Source organism: Danio aesculapii, chromosome 20, assembly GCF_903798145.1.
Source record: "Danio aesculapii chromosome 20, fDanAes4.1, whole genome shotgun sequence".
In the NCBI taxonomy this organism is placed as follows: Eukaryota; Metazoa; Chordata; class Actinopteri; order Cypriniformes; family Danionidae; genus Danio; species Danio aesculapii.
This window is the reverse complement of record NC_079454.1, coordinates 13,816,491-13,832,572: the sequence shown is the minus strand read 5'-3', so window position 1 is coordinate 13,832,572 and position 16,082 is coordinate 13,816,491. Positions and strand designations below refer to the sequence as shown.

The following is a 16,082-nucleotide window of genomic DNA, read 5'->3' as shown; positions in this document are numbered from 1 at the left end:
TTCTTTATAATAGCTATTAATTTTAATAGGCTACTGTTTAATTTATTAAATAATAATCTATGCTATTTATTCTATCCTTTGTTAATAATAATAATAATAATAATAATAATAATAATAATAATAATAATAATAATAATAATAATAATAAACATTACTGACCATTTCAACTGATGAACAGATTTAGTAATTTGGGGAATTTCTTTTTTTCACTTATTTTCACATCCCAATGTTGACAGGTATGATTTAGTCTAATATTGGGTTATTCAAAGACTATGCTTTGTTTGTTTGGTTGCTTGTCTGCATTTGGATTTTAATACAAGCCTCATAATTTTCTTTCTTGAATTTTGCATTGTAAGACGTTAACAATTATGCTACAGTAAAGTTTACTCCAAATTAATGTATTGTTTTTCCATTCCACCTTTGAAAAATGTTGTACACTGACAACAGCATAGTCAAAACAAACTTACACATGTTGTATAATGCATGCCAGACCAGTAGACGGACTTTGTGACTATATAAAAATACAACAAGCCTGTGCACACAGTGATGTGAAAAAATGTTTGCCCCTTTACTACTTTCTTTTTTTAATTATGCATTTAAAAAGGTCATATTTTGGTTTCGGGGGTCTTCAACAACAGGCTGATATGTGTGCAAAGTCAAAAAACACTTTAATTGTCTTATAATTTGCATTTATTTTTACTTAATTATCGCAATGACTCCCATTTGATTCGTTCAGCGATTCATTTGTTCTCAAACCCCTCCTTAGCGAGAGAGAGCCAAAGTGCCAAACTTGACCACCGCAGATGTGTAGGAACAGCTGATGGTGGCCATAGCAACGACAAATGGCAGAGGATTGCAAGCTCACAAATGCAATGAAATCCGTAAACAAAGCAGCATGCGTCATGTTTTCAACGTGATTTTAGATGCAATATGAGAATATAAAGAGTTAACAGTACAATACAGAGACTGTACAAGCCGCATGAAGTGATAACAAGTAACAAAACACAATTGAATACAAATTTTGCAAGCTAGAGAAGGGAACCATTTTAATCGGACTTGCTTATACTTGTGAAATGGAGGAAGGAACTGATCTATGAACTGTGTACTGATAAAGTTCCTGTTAAGCTCTGTTAAGTCCCATACATCAATAGTCTTTTCTGATCCTTTCATTAACAAACTGCCGAGAATCCTCCGTTGCATGGTAGATTACTGCATTAATCACCAGAACGTTCACTCATTAATGCTCACTCATTTTCAGCCATGATCAGTCCCACACACCCCTAGACTCTGTTAGCGTTAGAAGGGATAGGCACGTTCATGTTTTACCTGCGACTCGTTTGTGTTCTGACCACATGTGCTTGGTTGTATACTTTATCAATAAAGTGTTTAGTCTTTTAAAAACATTGTTGTAATACATTGAATCACTAAAATTGTTCTTATGACATTTTTCTACAGGAGGGAAAACGCGAATTACTTCCAAATACTTCAAATATAAAGTAGTGTGTGTTGGTAGATGCAAGGCTATTGATAAAATCCAGGCATAACACTGTATGACAATGTGTCAGATGACAACCTGACTACAGCTAATCAATCTGTCAGATTCTGCAGTGCATTACAGTTCTAACGAAAACTATAAATGATAACTGATCTTAAATAAAACAAATACATTTATGGAGTTGGTATAAGTATATAATTTCACTCATCTGGAAAATGGAGGCCACGTGAATGTTTTGTACAATAAAGTGCACACAGCATGCCACATTATCTGATAATTGTAAGAAATAATTCCAAAAGGCAATTGACTGTGTAAAGCCACATAAAACAAAACAAAAATACGATGTATATGCAGAGTTCAGCAGCTAATCACCCGGAATCAGCTGAGGTGAAGGGACGGCGACCTGTGGGACCTAGCTGTCAGTCAAGTGGCCACGCCCTTAATTATGCAGACTTAATATAAGACTTAATCTATTAATATACTTAATAGAAATTAAACGGATGAGTTATAAAAAAATTTACCCCCTCACAGTTGTCATGAAGGGTAGCTATATAAGCTATATAAACCAAAAACTTTCTTTGTACCAGGCTGTAAACATCTTTTTTTTCTGCTGTAAAGGTTGGCCATTTTAGCAGTGGGCTCAATAGAAATTTGCTCTATTATGGAGCATGAATGCAGTTTCAGTTACATCCTTATTTGCTTCACGAGGGGGTGTGGGAGGTTGCCGCTTGGTTAAAACATAACTTAACTTTGGTTTATCATACCTGAGTTCTGTTTATTTAGTTACACTGAGGCCTAATTACTGCCACACCTGTTCTCAATCAGGAAATCACGTAAATAGGATCAAAAGATCCTCAAAAGCTAGACATCATGCTAAGAACAAGAGGTATTCAAAACAAATGAGAAAGTAATTGAGGTCTGCTTATTGACTTCCAAATTTTTTCTTTTTCTTTTTTTGGTTCCTACTGTGGATGTCAGTGGTTACCGGTACCGGTTATGTCTTTTTCTCATTGAAAAAAGACGCACATTCACTGTGTACAGTGAAAAATTCATTTTCTGTAATTTTCATTTGCTGCTGTGCAATTGTGGGGGGCTCTCTGAAGTGGCTCATAATCAAATAGCACAAATCCATTTTCATTCGAACATTTGCTGTCTGTGGTTTAAAGAGGACTAATTGGCCTGTAACAGCATTGTGAGGTTTTCGATTGCTGCATGATTTCCAATGACTCATCCTCATTTCTCTGAAACTTGTAGTCACCGGGTCCTTCGACACACTGCTTTTATATGTGCGAGTCGATCGCTGAGCGTCAGAGCCACGGCCAGCCAGAGCAACACGCTGTACAGTAGAGAGAGAGAGAAACGAGAGGCCGGAGGTGGAGAGGAGAAGAACACCAGCATGCTGGTCTTTGTGGATGTGGAGAACATTAATACGGTGAGCTCTTTCTAACGAACTGGCACATGTTTCATCACAGTCAAGACACAGAACTGCTGTACAATTCATTTTGGCACAATATATCACTGTAAGATATACATTTAAGCACAATATGAAAGTATTTTTAATCTTATGAATGAATGAATGAATTATTTAAAGGGATAGTTCACCCAAAATGAAGATTTACTCACTTTTTAGTCATCCTCAAGTGCTGTTAAAAATGTGTTCTTCTGTTGAACACAAAATAATATATGTTGCAGAAGCTGAAAACCTTAAACCATTGACTTCCACAAAAAAAAAAAATTCTATGGAAGTCAATGGTTACAGGTTTCCAGTCTGCTTCAAATATCTTCTTTTGTGTTCAGCAGAAGAAAGAAATTCAAAAGGTTTGAAACAAGTGAAGGTTGAGTAAATGATTACAGAATTAACTATCCCTCTAAAAAAAGGACATGATGTCAGAAGACGTTACTATAAACAGGACAGAATGCTTAAACTGACTTTTTTCTCATCATAGATGTCAAGTCATAGTCATACTTTACTACAGCAGTCAAAAAAAAAAAATTTCTGTGTGAAGGGAAGTTCTGGTGCTGTTTTGAGTCATGTACACATGTTATTACCATTAGTGGTGTAACAGGTCAAATCTCACGGTTTGGATCACGTTATGTTTTTTTTAGTTAATGATTGGACCATTTTTTCGGATCAGCCAAAAAAGCTAGGAGACAAATGTAATTTGCTTTCCATTCATTTCAAAAACAGTACTGCAAGAAACTTGGTTTTAACAAACAGAACTTAGAACCTGTCATTTTATTAAAAATAAAATGAAGAAATAATCAGCTTAATAAAAATAAATTGTAAAATATTCAGTAATGTGAAAAATTCACTGTTAACACTTTTGTGGATAATGATGCTAAATGTAGAAATCTAACATTATCATTTGTACAACCCATATTTATTTTTAGTCTCATTTTCAATAAATGATTTAGTTTTTCACTCATAAAACTTTTATTGCTAGATGTATTGTTTTTGACAATTTTTTATTTATTTTTTGCTGGCTGGTTGTTCAACCACCTATAGGTTAAAGAATGTAATTGCTGACTACAACTTTCATTTTTGAGCATATGACGGTGATTTTAATCTTTACCATAAACATCAGTGGTTTTATCTTATCTAAAAAACTGTTATCCCAGTACTTCTGTGTTATTTGACTGTTTGTAACAAGAAAGAGACTGAATCTTTTTTTTTGATTTTTGCATTTTTCATACACAGATTTGAATGCAGCGATTTGAAGGATTAATAAACATATGCAAATCACCATCATTTATAATTTATGTTGCTTGGGTGGTGAGATCCCGAGCTTTTAATGATTATTTGTTCAGCTTACATTGAATGCAGGCCAAACAAGTAGTGACGGAAACACCTTTAATGAAACCCACCACATCCCGAATAACCTACCACAACTTCTTCCCTCATCATTATATTTTAAAGGAAATCTTAAATGCTTTCATAAATGTGTTTTGAAGACACAAGAGGCGATCTCTCTATGATAATTACAAATTTAGAAATAATCTGCAAGTAAAAAAAAATATTATCCGCGGGGTCACATGTGTTCTGAATCGTGGGTTGTGATCTGTATGAATTAACTGTGATGCGTTACACCCCTAATTGGCACATACAGCATTCAAGTGCATTCAGTCTAGCACATAGCATTGTTTGATAAAAAAAAATCATTATTATTATTGTTATTATTGAGTTCAGTTTTAAAGATTATAAACCTGTGTATGAATGCCACATGAACCAGGACCAAATGTGTCATCATGGTTTTTGTGTGGCTTGAAAAAGCCTTAAATTGCTTTTTCGTGAACTAAGGCCTTCAAAAAAAGAGTTTTCTCATGCGTTTTATTTTAAAGTGAAGCACAAGCAAAATTTCTGCAGTCATGATCATTTTTGGGCTCGAGAATTAGCTATATTACAACTTCATTCGGGAAATTCTGAAAAGTGTTTGTACCTTATAATTACAGATATCCCTGTTATTTCTAATCTGTGGGATGCATATATGTATAGGAGACTAATTATAAACTATAGTTAAACTGCTAAACATTTGAAGGGATGAAATTCAAATTATGTGGCAAATATTTATATCAAGAAGATATGTATGAATACTTTTCACTACATATAATGGCTCTGATGAGAAGGTAAAAGATTTGTTTTGCACTCAAGTGGTTATCGAAGATATTCAACCTTAAAATTTTAATTCAGATAAATTTGTTTGAATTTTAAATGTTGCTACACTGTAAAACCCAACAGTCAACTTTATAAAATGAAATGAGTGTAGTTAACTCGAAATTGACTGAAAGTTAATTCTACTCATTTGAAAAGAGTTTTCACTCTGTGTTTAAGGTAATGAGTTAATTAAATACCTCATTACTTTAACTGAAATGGAGTAAGTTCAAAGTACTCATATAGATTAGTTTAACTCAAATTGTTTGTAGCAATTGGTTTCCTCAAACGGTTTGAGTTGCCTTAACTTATTGGGTTTTACAGGACTCAATTGGTTTAAGTATTCTTCATTTATTGGGTTTTACTGTGCTCAAAATGCTTTTTACTCAAATGGATTAAGTTCACAGTACTCATTAGGATTCGTTTTTGAACTTAAATGGTTTGTTGCAATTGGTTTCCTCAAACGGAGTAACGGAGTAACTAAAGTAATGAAGTTACTTTAACTTTTTTGATTTTTACCGTGTATAAATACAACTCTTTATGTGCATCTCCCTAGACCTTATACATGCAGTTGAAGTCAGAATTATTAGCCCTCTCTTGAATTTATTATTATTATTTTTTTTTTATATTTCCCAAATTATGTTTAACAGAGCAAGGAAATTTTCACAGTATGTCTGATAATATTTTTTTCTTGTGGAAAGTCTTTTGTTTTATTTCAGCTAGAATAAAAGCAGTTTTTTATTATTTATGAACAATTTTAAGGTCAAAATTATTGGCCCCTTTAAGCTATATTTTTTTTGATAGTCTACAAAACAAACCATATTATACAATAACTTTTCTAATTACCCCTAACCTGCCTAGTTAACCTAATGAACCTAGTTAAGCCTATAAATGTCACTTTAAGCTGTATAGAAGTGTCTTGAAAAATATCTAGTAAAATATTATTTACTGTCATCATGGCAAAGATGAAATAAATCAATTATTAGATATGAGTTATTAAAACTATTATGTTTAGAATGTGTTGAAAATGTGTTCTCCGTTAAACAGAAATTGGGGAAAAAATAAACAGGGGGGCTAATAATTCAGAGGGGCTAATAATTCTGACTTCAACTGTATTTCTCAACATATTGCTGCATTGTTTTCTCTTTGTCCCCTTCTCCCTTTTTTTTCTTTAGTTGGTGTTAAAGTCCTAAATTTACCTTCAGAAAACCTGCAGAAGCCCATATGCTTTTCTCCTTTTTTTGTCTAGAGAGCACACTTTTATATCACATAAATTGCCGTATTAAGTTGGCTTGGCTTCTTAGACTTTGTCCCAGGCAATCATACCTCTAAGATTTCTGTGGAGATTGATTTAAATTTTCTCTCTTCTTCAGAGTGAAGCAGGTGTTCGTGAGTTCCACATAGTCCAGGTGTCTAGCAGCAGTCGGCAGTGGAGGCTGCACAAGTGCATCAACCCTGTGGGAGAGAGAGGTAGGACTTCTCCAGTACGCTCTGCTAACATGCTTTTTGTCTTTTAGCAGACATTTTCATTTCTCCTGGGGCTACCTGGGGTGCAGTATTAAATGCCTATTACTAAATTCGGATTGGCTCCTTTTATTACTAAAGAAACTGACTGACCAGGTCAATAAGGCCAACGGGTTTGTGGTCATGTTTGACGAGAGTCTCAATAAGATGACAAAGTAAGCAGTGGACCTTATATTCGCTACTGGGTGGACGACAATGCTGTTGCGTATGTATTAAATATTACTGATAATTGAAATAAAAAGTTTTATTTAATTCAAGTAGCTCACTTGTACATAATTATTTTATAGGGTTCAAAATTTTTACAGATTTGACATTTTCCCCTCATGCTTTTGTTGGAATGGGTACGAAGTTGGCATTGAATTTCATTTGAAATGCTTTTAAAACGGTCTTAAAAGCCTTGAGTTGCAATTGGAGGATCCCGGGGTACCCTGAAGTATGTAATTAATGGTATTTACATTTTGCAGCAAACTGACCCTATAACTAAAATGTAGTCAAAGGTTTGCTACAACATGCTTGTATATTTTGCTTATTTGAGTGTACATGTTGGTACATCGCATTACATTAAATAACATGACTGTAATTAATGTTATTAATTAACATTCGTAATTACACTGTTAAATGTACCCACAGCCTTTTCCCTAAAATCTTAGTCTCTGTAAACCCACATAATTCTAAATCTAGCCATACATCAAACTTTTTAGCAGGAAATGTGGACTTTACAGAATAGCATGTGAATCCATTGATCCTATATAAGGTGTGATGGAGTTTTTTTCTCTTAAATTCAACTCAGTAGGATATCACAATGTATTCACACTAGTAATGGCCTTTGGTCAATGCTGATCTTTCATAAATTAAATGTTTTTGCTCTTCCTTCCTTTGCTCTTGGCTTGAGCTGAGGATAATAAATATTTTGATTGTTCTCCGTTGTGCTTAACAAGTTTTTTATGGTTTCTATAAATACAGAGGCTTCATGCAGGTGCTGGCTGTGATAATAGTGGTGCTTGTGTGTATGTGTGTCTGTCGCTGTGTATCTGATTGCGTCATGTAGATATTTTTCCTAAGGACTGGACGGATTGTCATCCATTAAATTACTAGATTAAATGAAAATAAACTATATTTTTAATTACTTTGTTTTATTATATACATTTATTTGAGGAGGAAACTATCCGTTTTTAAGTGTTGTACTGTATGTTGTGGAACATTTTTACTCCTTAATGATTTTTTAATCAATTAAAAATTAACTTTAAAAATTTCTTCTTTACACTATATGCAGATCAGTGTTTGGTGTAATTTGTTACAAAGTAATTCAATTTAATTAAATTACTTTTCTGATGAAAAATTAAAGGAATTACTTTTTAGGTAGTTTATTTAAGGTACTTGTATTATACTTGCCTTCAATGCTGTATATAAATTCAACAGTTCTATACAAATTAATTTCAGAAAACCTGATAATAAATAATTTTATTTCAGTAAGTAAGTAATTAAGTCTATTTTTTTAACTAAAAAAAGACAGCTTATTTTTTAACAAGACAATTACATATGCTTTACAAATATGTGAAAGAAAATTGAAAAATTAGTTTACTACAATAACTAGTCTAAGGTATACAGTAACTGACAAAAGTCTTGTCACCTTTCCAAGATTTAGGAACAACAAGTTGACTTCTAGTTGCTCATTTGGTATCAGAAATGGCTTATATGAAAAGCAAAGGCCTCTAGAATACGCTTATTTTACCAAAATAAAATATGATCATGCCTTGATTTTTAATTATTTCATTAGGACAGTCACGTCTGACTTTGATTAGACAAAAGTCTTGTCACTTAACAGAAATAATGTACAGTATAGAATATGAAGACATGGTGCAGTGGAAAAAGAATTAATATTGTGAATGACTCCCATGAGCTTGTAGGACTGCATCCATACATCTCTGCAATGGCTCAAATAACTTATTGATAAAGTCATCTGGAATGGCAAGGAAAGCGTTCTTGCAGGACTCCCAGAGTTCATTTTCAATGCCTCCTCCTTCATCTTACCTCAGACATGCTCAATAATGTTCATGTATGGTGACTGGGCTGGTCAATCCTGTGCTTTCAGGAACTTTGATGTGGAGGCTGAAGTATGAGGAGCGCTATCCTGCTAAAGAATTTGCCCTCTCCTGTGGTTTGTAATGTAATGGGCTGCACAAAAGTCTTGATACCTCAGGCTGTTAATGTTGCCATCCACTCTGCAGATCTCTCACACGCCCCCATACTGTATGTAACCCCAAACTGTGACTTTTCTATCACCAAACTTGACTGATTTCTGTGAGAATCTTGGGTCCATGAGGGTTCAATAGGTCTTCTGCAGTATGTGTGATGATTGGGATGCAGTTCAACAGATGATTCATCTGAATCTACCTTCTGCCACTTTTCCAAACGATCAACTAGAAGTCAAGTTATTATTTGTTGCTCTTAGAACTGAGATCAACGACAAGACTTTTGTCAGTGTAAATTCAGAAAAGCAAAGAAAGTGTGTGTGTGCATTAATTTAGATATCTTTCAAAATGAATTCACTACATTTTTTTAAAATAAAGGTTTTTTTTGGTCTGACTTTCGAACATGCTAAAGAAACAACATGTTCTAGAAATTTATGTCAGTAAATGGTATGTATAAAATATGGTGGCATTCATTTGAAACATTTAGTTTTTTGATGCATATGTTGTTTACAATTAATGTTCCATCATCTATGCTTTGAGATTGATATGATTTTTGGTTTATATTTAGTCAAGTAATTCAATTACCTAATGAATAACTAAGTTACTTTCAGACGGAGTAATTATTAAAGTAATTTAAATACAATGGCAATGATGTAATTTGTAATTGATTACTTTTTCGAAGTAACTTACCCAACACGGATGCAGATTGTCTTTTTCTGACCATTTAAATATTTAAATGAATTCAATAATGTTAAAGACACGCAGACAGCCCTCATTTTTGTTGCATCTTCTTTTATGGGAATTCTATTTTCCAAGACGGACGTCTCTCACAGATGAATCGCCATATTTGCGTTAATCTGCCATCAACATCACATCTATACACAATTAAACATCACATTTAGTCCCTTCAAAGCATACAGGCTAGTGCAAAGAGTGATCTGCTTACTTCAATCCATGCGTACTGCCAGCACCGGTAATATTAATGGAGAGGAACTTGATTGGATGTCAGCAAGGGCAAAAAGAGTATCAAAAGGAGCTGGGAGTGGGAACAGACACGATGATACAATCCATGACCAGCAGCCCTTAAATGGCCTATTGAAAGTGGGTCACATTGCATTTGTGTCGAGTCATCGGGACGCGTCTGCTGATACCCGAAGAGCGAGAAACGTGTGCTCTAAACCCCCCCCCCGCAGACAGTGATGCTGCAGCTCTCAAATACTGAGATGAAATTAGGTCACTTTCAAATTGTGCTGAGTGTGTGAAACATGCTGTCGCATGCATTTCGGTGGCTTACTAAATTGTAAATTGAATCTCATTGCATGCATTCAATTGGTAGTGTCAGCTGTAGATGGGTAAATAATAAATTTATTAATGTGAATATATGTGGATAAGAGTTACGGCTTCAAAGCAATGTGTGCAACACAACAAGACTATATCGATGTCTGCTTGTTAAGTGTGTAATTGTGCAAAGCAGCTTCTATTGTTTAGCTTTATGTTTGTGCTGCATAGCCTTTGGGATGCTCTTTAAATTGATGATTTTAATTTGAAGGAACAGAATGACTTTAATTTGAGGAGGTGATCGAGGAGGGACCTACAGCTACAAACAAATGAAGAATGCTGCCTTGTTGTTGGTGCTGGAATACTTCTGTATATAGCTTTAAGATGTGAAAGAATATAGAGCTTGAATTACTAATAACTAATTTGAAAGTCTGTTTATTCCAACGGCTGCTTAGTCTTGTTTGCTTTGCAATGAAATGGAAAATTTTGTTACCATTTACTAACCTTCATATTATTTAAAGGATTAGTTCATCCAAAAATGAAAATGCTGTTATTAATTTCTGACCCTCATGTTGTTCCTAACCACTGAGACCTTCGTTTGTCTTCAGAAAACAAATTAAGATTTTTTAAAAATAAAATCAGAGAGCTTCCTAATCCTCAATTGACAGTCCAGAAAAGTACCAAAAAACATCAATCTGAGTATCAATCTGCATATAAAACAATGCACACAAAAAATTCAACAGTTTCTTCTCCTTAGTGTCAGTATAAGGAGCACATTGTGATCTTCTGAAGACAAACAAAGGTCTCAGAGGTTTAAAAGGGACACAAGGGAGAGAAATTGATATAATTTTCATTTTTGAGTGAGCTACCCCTTTAAAACCCACACATATGGTTAAGGGGTGTGACGAGATCTGGTGTCGCATGGTAAATCATGACAAGATTTCTCTGAGTCAGTTTCTGTGCCTGACGATCAAGTTGTCGTGGTCCTAACCATCGACCACCACCCGTTTTACAATGCTCCAGCCCCTTACGGCTCCCCCTGCAGATGGTGGGCCTGCAGGAGGATGGTCCCACAATGCTCCTTTAGGTTCCATGGGATAAAACCCGGAAAACCAGGTTTGTTCATGAGTGAGGGAAGGATGTAACGTAAGATTGACAGGCGGATTGTTGCAGTGGCAGCAGTAATGTGGTCAATGTACTGTACCGCTCCGTTGTGGTAAAGAAGGAGATGAAAGGCAAAGCTCTCGGGTTACCGGTCAATCTACGTTCCTACTCTCACCTATGGTCATGAGCTTTGGGTCATGACCAAAAGGATAAGATCTCTGATACAAGTGACCGAAATGAGTCGTGGCATTTATGCACCTTTATGGATATGGTGAGGAGCTCTGTTACCAGAGAGCAGCTCGGAGTAGAGTCTGGAGTTCTCTCCTGAGACTACTGCCCCCGCTACCCAGCTCCAGAAATCAAATGAAAATAAATGAACATTTCTGGTGAAAAGTTGTCTCGTTAGTTGTGATGTTTGCTTGATGGAGCATGAAGGTGAAATTAGCATTTGAAGATTGGAGGAAGGATTGGATTGTTTGCACATATGATATAAACAGATTTTTTCACTGGAGTTCAACGACGGCCGCATTATTCATGTCCAAGCAATAACCATACGCAATTGGAGTATATCAAAAATTACTCAGAATTGCTTGCTTGACACTTTAAGGAGGTTAGGTTACAGAAAGGATTAAACAATAATATGCATGTCATCATTGCTCAAATCATTGAATAACTTTGTGTGAAGAAAGCTAAATTATTCACTTTAAATACTCTTCAGTAGCTCTCAAACTTAACGCTGCACAGTTTTTTCTATGCATATGAAAATGATTTTTCAGGCTTTGTTTTAGGAGTTTGAAACTGCTTGCAGACTTTTAAGGAAAAATTACTCTGGGTTTTTAAACACTATTTGAACAACCTCAATGATGGTGAAACAGGTAGTTGTCAAATTTCTTTTATTCAGCCAATTGAGGTCAGACTTGAGTACAACATAAATGCAGCTGAGGGCTGCTTTAAAGTAGAAATCGAGGCTGTAATTGTTATTAAAAGCTTCTTGCTTTGTAAAGTTTGATATGAATTAACATTGCACGACTTGACTGAAGTGCTAAGCCTGTGCAAACATATCCATATAACTCTGATCATATTCTCTCTCATCTGCTGTTTTCTCCATGTTGCAGTTATTTCATTATTATGTGGAAATCATGCAGCATATATTAACAAATATTTATCTAAACGCCTCTCTCAGAGTTGTGTGTGGGATTAGGGTGTTTAGATACTGTATACAGTATAACTCTGTTCAAGTATTTCATGTTTTATCCCCAAGCAATGGATTAAAAATTTTTATTTTAAAGAAACTTGTATATTGTGACCCTTTATGCACACTAAAATATCCAGTTGCTTTATTAAAATGACATGAACATGAAGATATGTTTAAAAATGTTCTTCCAAATAGTCTAATGCCTAATTAAAACTTCTTCTTTGAAGTTAAAGAAAGATGGAAAACTTTTGAAGTGCCCTGTATTCATGAATGCACTTTGAAATTCTGACCCCTTTGGAAGAGTTAATTAAATGGCCTTGACATCTGAACTGTTTTTGTGTATTAGGGCCTCTCATGTGGGGAGCGCCAATGAGAGACATTCTAAAAAGTGATATGATAAATGCTCATCATCTTTCTTGTCTTTTCCTTTTCTTTTTCTGCTTTTAGACACTAAGCTGGCCAGCAGAGAGAGGGGGAAACTGTGCTTCAAAGCCTCCAGATGCAAAACAGAGGAAGGTGGGACTTCCAGTTTTTGCACCTGTACACAAACCCTAACTTGTGTTTTCCACGCATGTATTTTGATGCAGTTATTGAAAAAAAAATGCTGGGTGGAAGGACGAATGATGTACATACAGAAAAGTGACCGTTTTGTTTACTCTGTAAGAAGGTGTGCAGAAATTTAGGCCCTATTCACACCTATATAAAGATAGACAAAGGAGTCACTTAAGCATTAACTCCTTGTGTTTAAATAGGTGTCTACTTTCAAAAATCTACTCTCTTCAAAGTCTACTTTCGACTGCTTTTTAACCACTTTGTGAGCGAGGGTCTGTGGGGAGTGTTGAGTTTCTATAAACCTTCAATCTGGTACTGCAAAAACTAGAGCAATTTTCAAACAGAATTTTTTGTTTTATATAAGTACCAGGGGCACAATATTTTTTTAAAGTTCTGCTGGTTGTATTTCCCGAATTTTCATTGCCAAGTTTAAGCCAATTGTAATGATTTGTTTTGGTTCAATTTGGAATTTCCCTAACCATTGCAGAGCCCAGGGGACCAGAGTGACCAACTCCACAACTGTCCTTGCACAGAAACTGCTACCAGTATTACAGAGATCAATATGGAGTATTTGTCGTTTTTTAATCTTATATTTTGTACTTTTTAACTGCACACATATTGTCGGTTGCTTGATAACAGACCTGAGAGTGGATTGTCGAACTTGATGGAAACTTGAACATTTGCTAACTAGAGGGAAGATACAGTTTTTTTGTAAGATAGTATAAGAATCCCAAGCCAAGTTGAGATTTGCTTCCTTAAACACAATTTTGTGAACAGTCCTCATTTAACGTACTGCATAATATCTTATGTTAAAACCTAAAATAAGAAACTTTCTGCAATACGCCCCCATATCAATTGAACGCTTTATAAAAGGCTATATGAAATGGCATTGTGTAGGCATATATGAATAGACATATTCCGAATACACACTTCATTCTGATTTACAGATTTAACATGTATATTTATATATTTGGTTTTTAACATTAATTTAACAAATAATTTAGTAGAATACTAAGTCTTTGAATCTTAAAGGTGCAGTAGGTGATGCAAAATGCTAACTGTTTTGCATAATATCTTTGAAACACAGCCTCTCCTCTTCTGTCCAAAGCCACACCTCCTGAAATCATGAACGCGCACATTAAAGATAACAGAGACCCACTAATCATGTCATTCGCCAGTTAAAAAACGTTATAGTACTTTATGATACTACCATTCCAAACATAATATCGTATTATATCTAACAAATTTTTAGTTGTGTTGCAAGCAAAACTTGTCATAATTTGCAATATTTCATGCAAGGATCGCTGATCCCACTCTCTCACACACATTGTCCTAAAGCGACTACTGTATGCTTAGTGGTTGGCCGGCGGCATGCAAAGTTAAACTTACTAAGCCATAATTGCATGCTATTTCAGGCTGAATATTCATAGTAGCATGGTAAACAATATAGGGACCGCGTCACAGGTTGTCATTGTTTAAAAAAAAACTTTTAAAATGTGAATATACAAATACCTTAGTAAGCAGCCTAGGCGGAATAGAGCTATTTACTTATGTTTTGTTGTTAAACTAAATAAAAATCTACACTATCGATGCTGTAAAAGGACCCTTATGAAACTGAAAATAGTCACATCAATCTTTCAACTAAGTATTTCAGTGGCTGAACAACATTTCTGTGCATATAACCCATTCGTAAAACAACACAATCTACATCAGCTTTGCGTGACGAAAATAGTTTTAAAACATAACATTACGTGTCTAAAAGAAATATTTCAGCCATGGTGTCATCCTTCCTCCAGCGTGCAAAAGTAACTCCAATATTGATTCAGGATTTTAAACGGTTTTGATTCAGCATTTGTTTTCGGCAGGTCTGCATGAACGGGTGCACAGTTGTACAAATCTACATTTGTTGACAGGCAGTTTGGGCTACTTATCAGAATTATGGAAATTATCTGCCCCGACCAATTTTAATTGGATGAAGTTTTTTTAGTCTTTTGCCTTACCCAGAATATAAAAATACATATAAATACATTTTGATCATTACTTGATCATTACTATTGTGATGTGAAAGACTTTCAACCAGCACAACAAAAAATGTTTCTGAAGACAGTCACCTACTGCACCTTACTACAGATCCTTAAAAAAACTTGACGTATGAGAGTGGTCCCCCGCCACTGATTTGATTGACAGCTGTGTATTAACGTGTCTCCGTAGTAATGCATAAAATCATATCAACAAGACAGGTCGTGCGCAAAGCAACTGGAAATAAAAGATCTGTTCAGTTTGCTAGGATCATCAATCATCATCAAATGTGATCAAAAGTGAGTTTTACATGTTTAAAGTTTTAAAACAGTGCATGTTTGTAATGAATTACAGCGATTACTTCAGCTTTACTTTATCACCAAAGCCGCATATCAGTACAATTATAAAGAAGATGCTTCAATCCCGGTTTGTGGACATTAAATCAGGTTTATTTTGTACATTAACATAACAGATATCCGTACAGCAGTGGATATAAACCTATATCCTGTCACATTTGCGTGCAAAAACATTGCAAATCTAAACGCGCGTGCTGTCTGTGTGTGTATCTGTGTGTGTACGCAAACTTTGTAATGACATGGTGTCTGACTCATCGTTGCAACTCCACAACAAATGCATCAAATTCTCATTGATAAAGTTCTTACTATAGTATTTCTCACAAACGTTACTTGAGATCTTTTTTGTTTATGTCTGTCTGTTGTCTGAGGGAGGAAATTGAGGCACACTGACAGGCACGTGGGAACGGTGGGCGGAGAGGACTAGCCTTGAATGCCCAGTACAAAAAACAGCAACAAGCTGTTACGAGCTATAAAACAGAAACGTCAGAAAGCTATAATAAATAATCTGATGGGTGTTTTGAGCTGAAACTTTACAGACACATTCTGGGGACACAAAAGGCTTATATTAAGTCTGAAAAAAGGGGTAACCTAGGTGCCCTTTAAAACCTTAAATAAGAAACTTTCTGTATTACACCCCCAGATCAATGAATGGCCTATACTTTATGCATTGACTAATAAATATATATATGATTTTCTTTAATTTCTCATCAACATCTAA

The 16,082-nt window shown here is 35.0% G+C and overlaps 1 protein-coding gene across 4 annotated transcripts in view; it reads left to right on the top strand.

Moving 5' to 3' along the window:
* The window catches only part of trappc8 (trafficking protein particle complex subunit 8), a 173,322-nt gene that overhangs the window by 93,442 nt on the left and 63,798 nt on the right, over positions 1–16,082 (top strand). For all 4 annotated transcript variants that reach the window (XM_056480723.1, XM_056480722.1, XM_056480721.1 and 1 more), the window contains 3 exons: positions 2,750–2,927; positions 6,518–6,614; positions 12,885–12,953. In XM_056480723.1, coding sequence (XP_056336698.1) covers positions 2,750–2,927; positions 6,518–6,614; positions 12,885–12,953 — 344 coding nt within the window. The remainder of the gene's footprint in view (positions 1–2,749; positions 2,928–6,517; positions 6,615–12,884; positions 12,954–16,082) is intronic.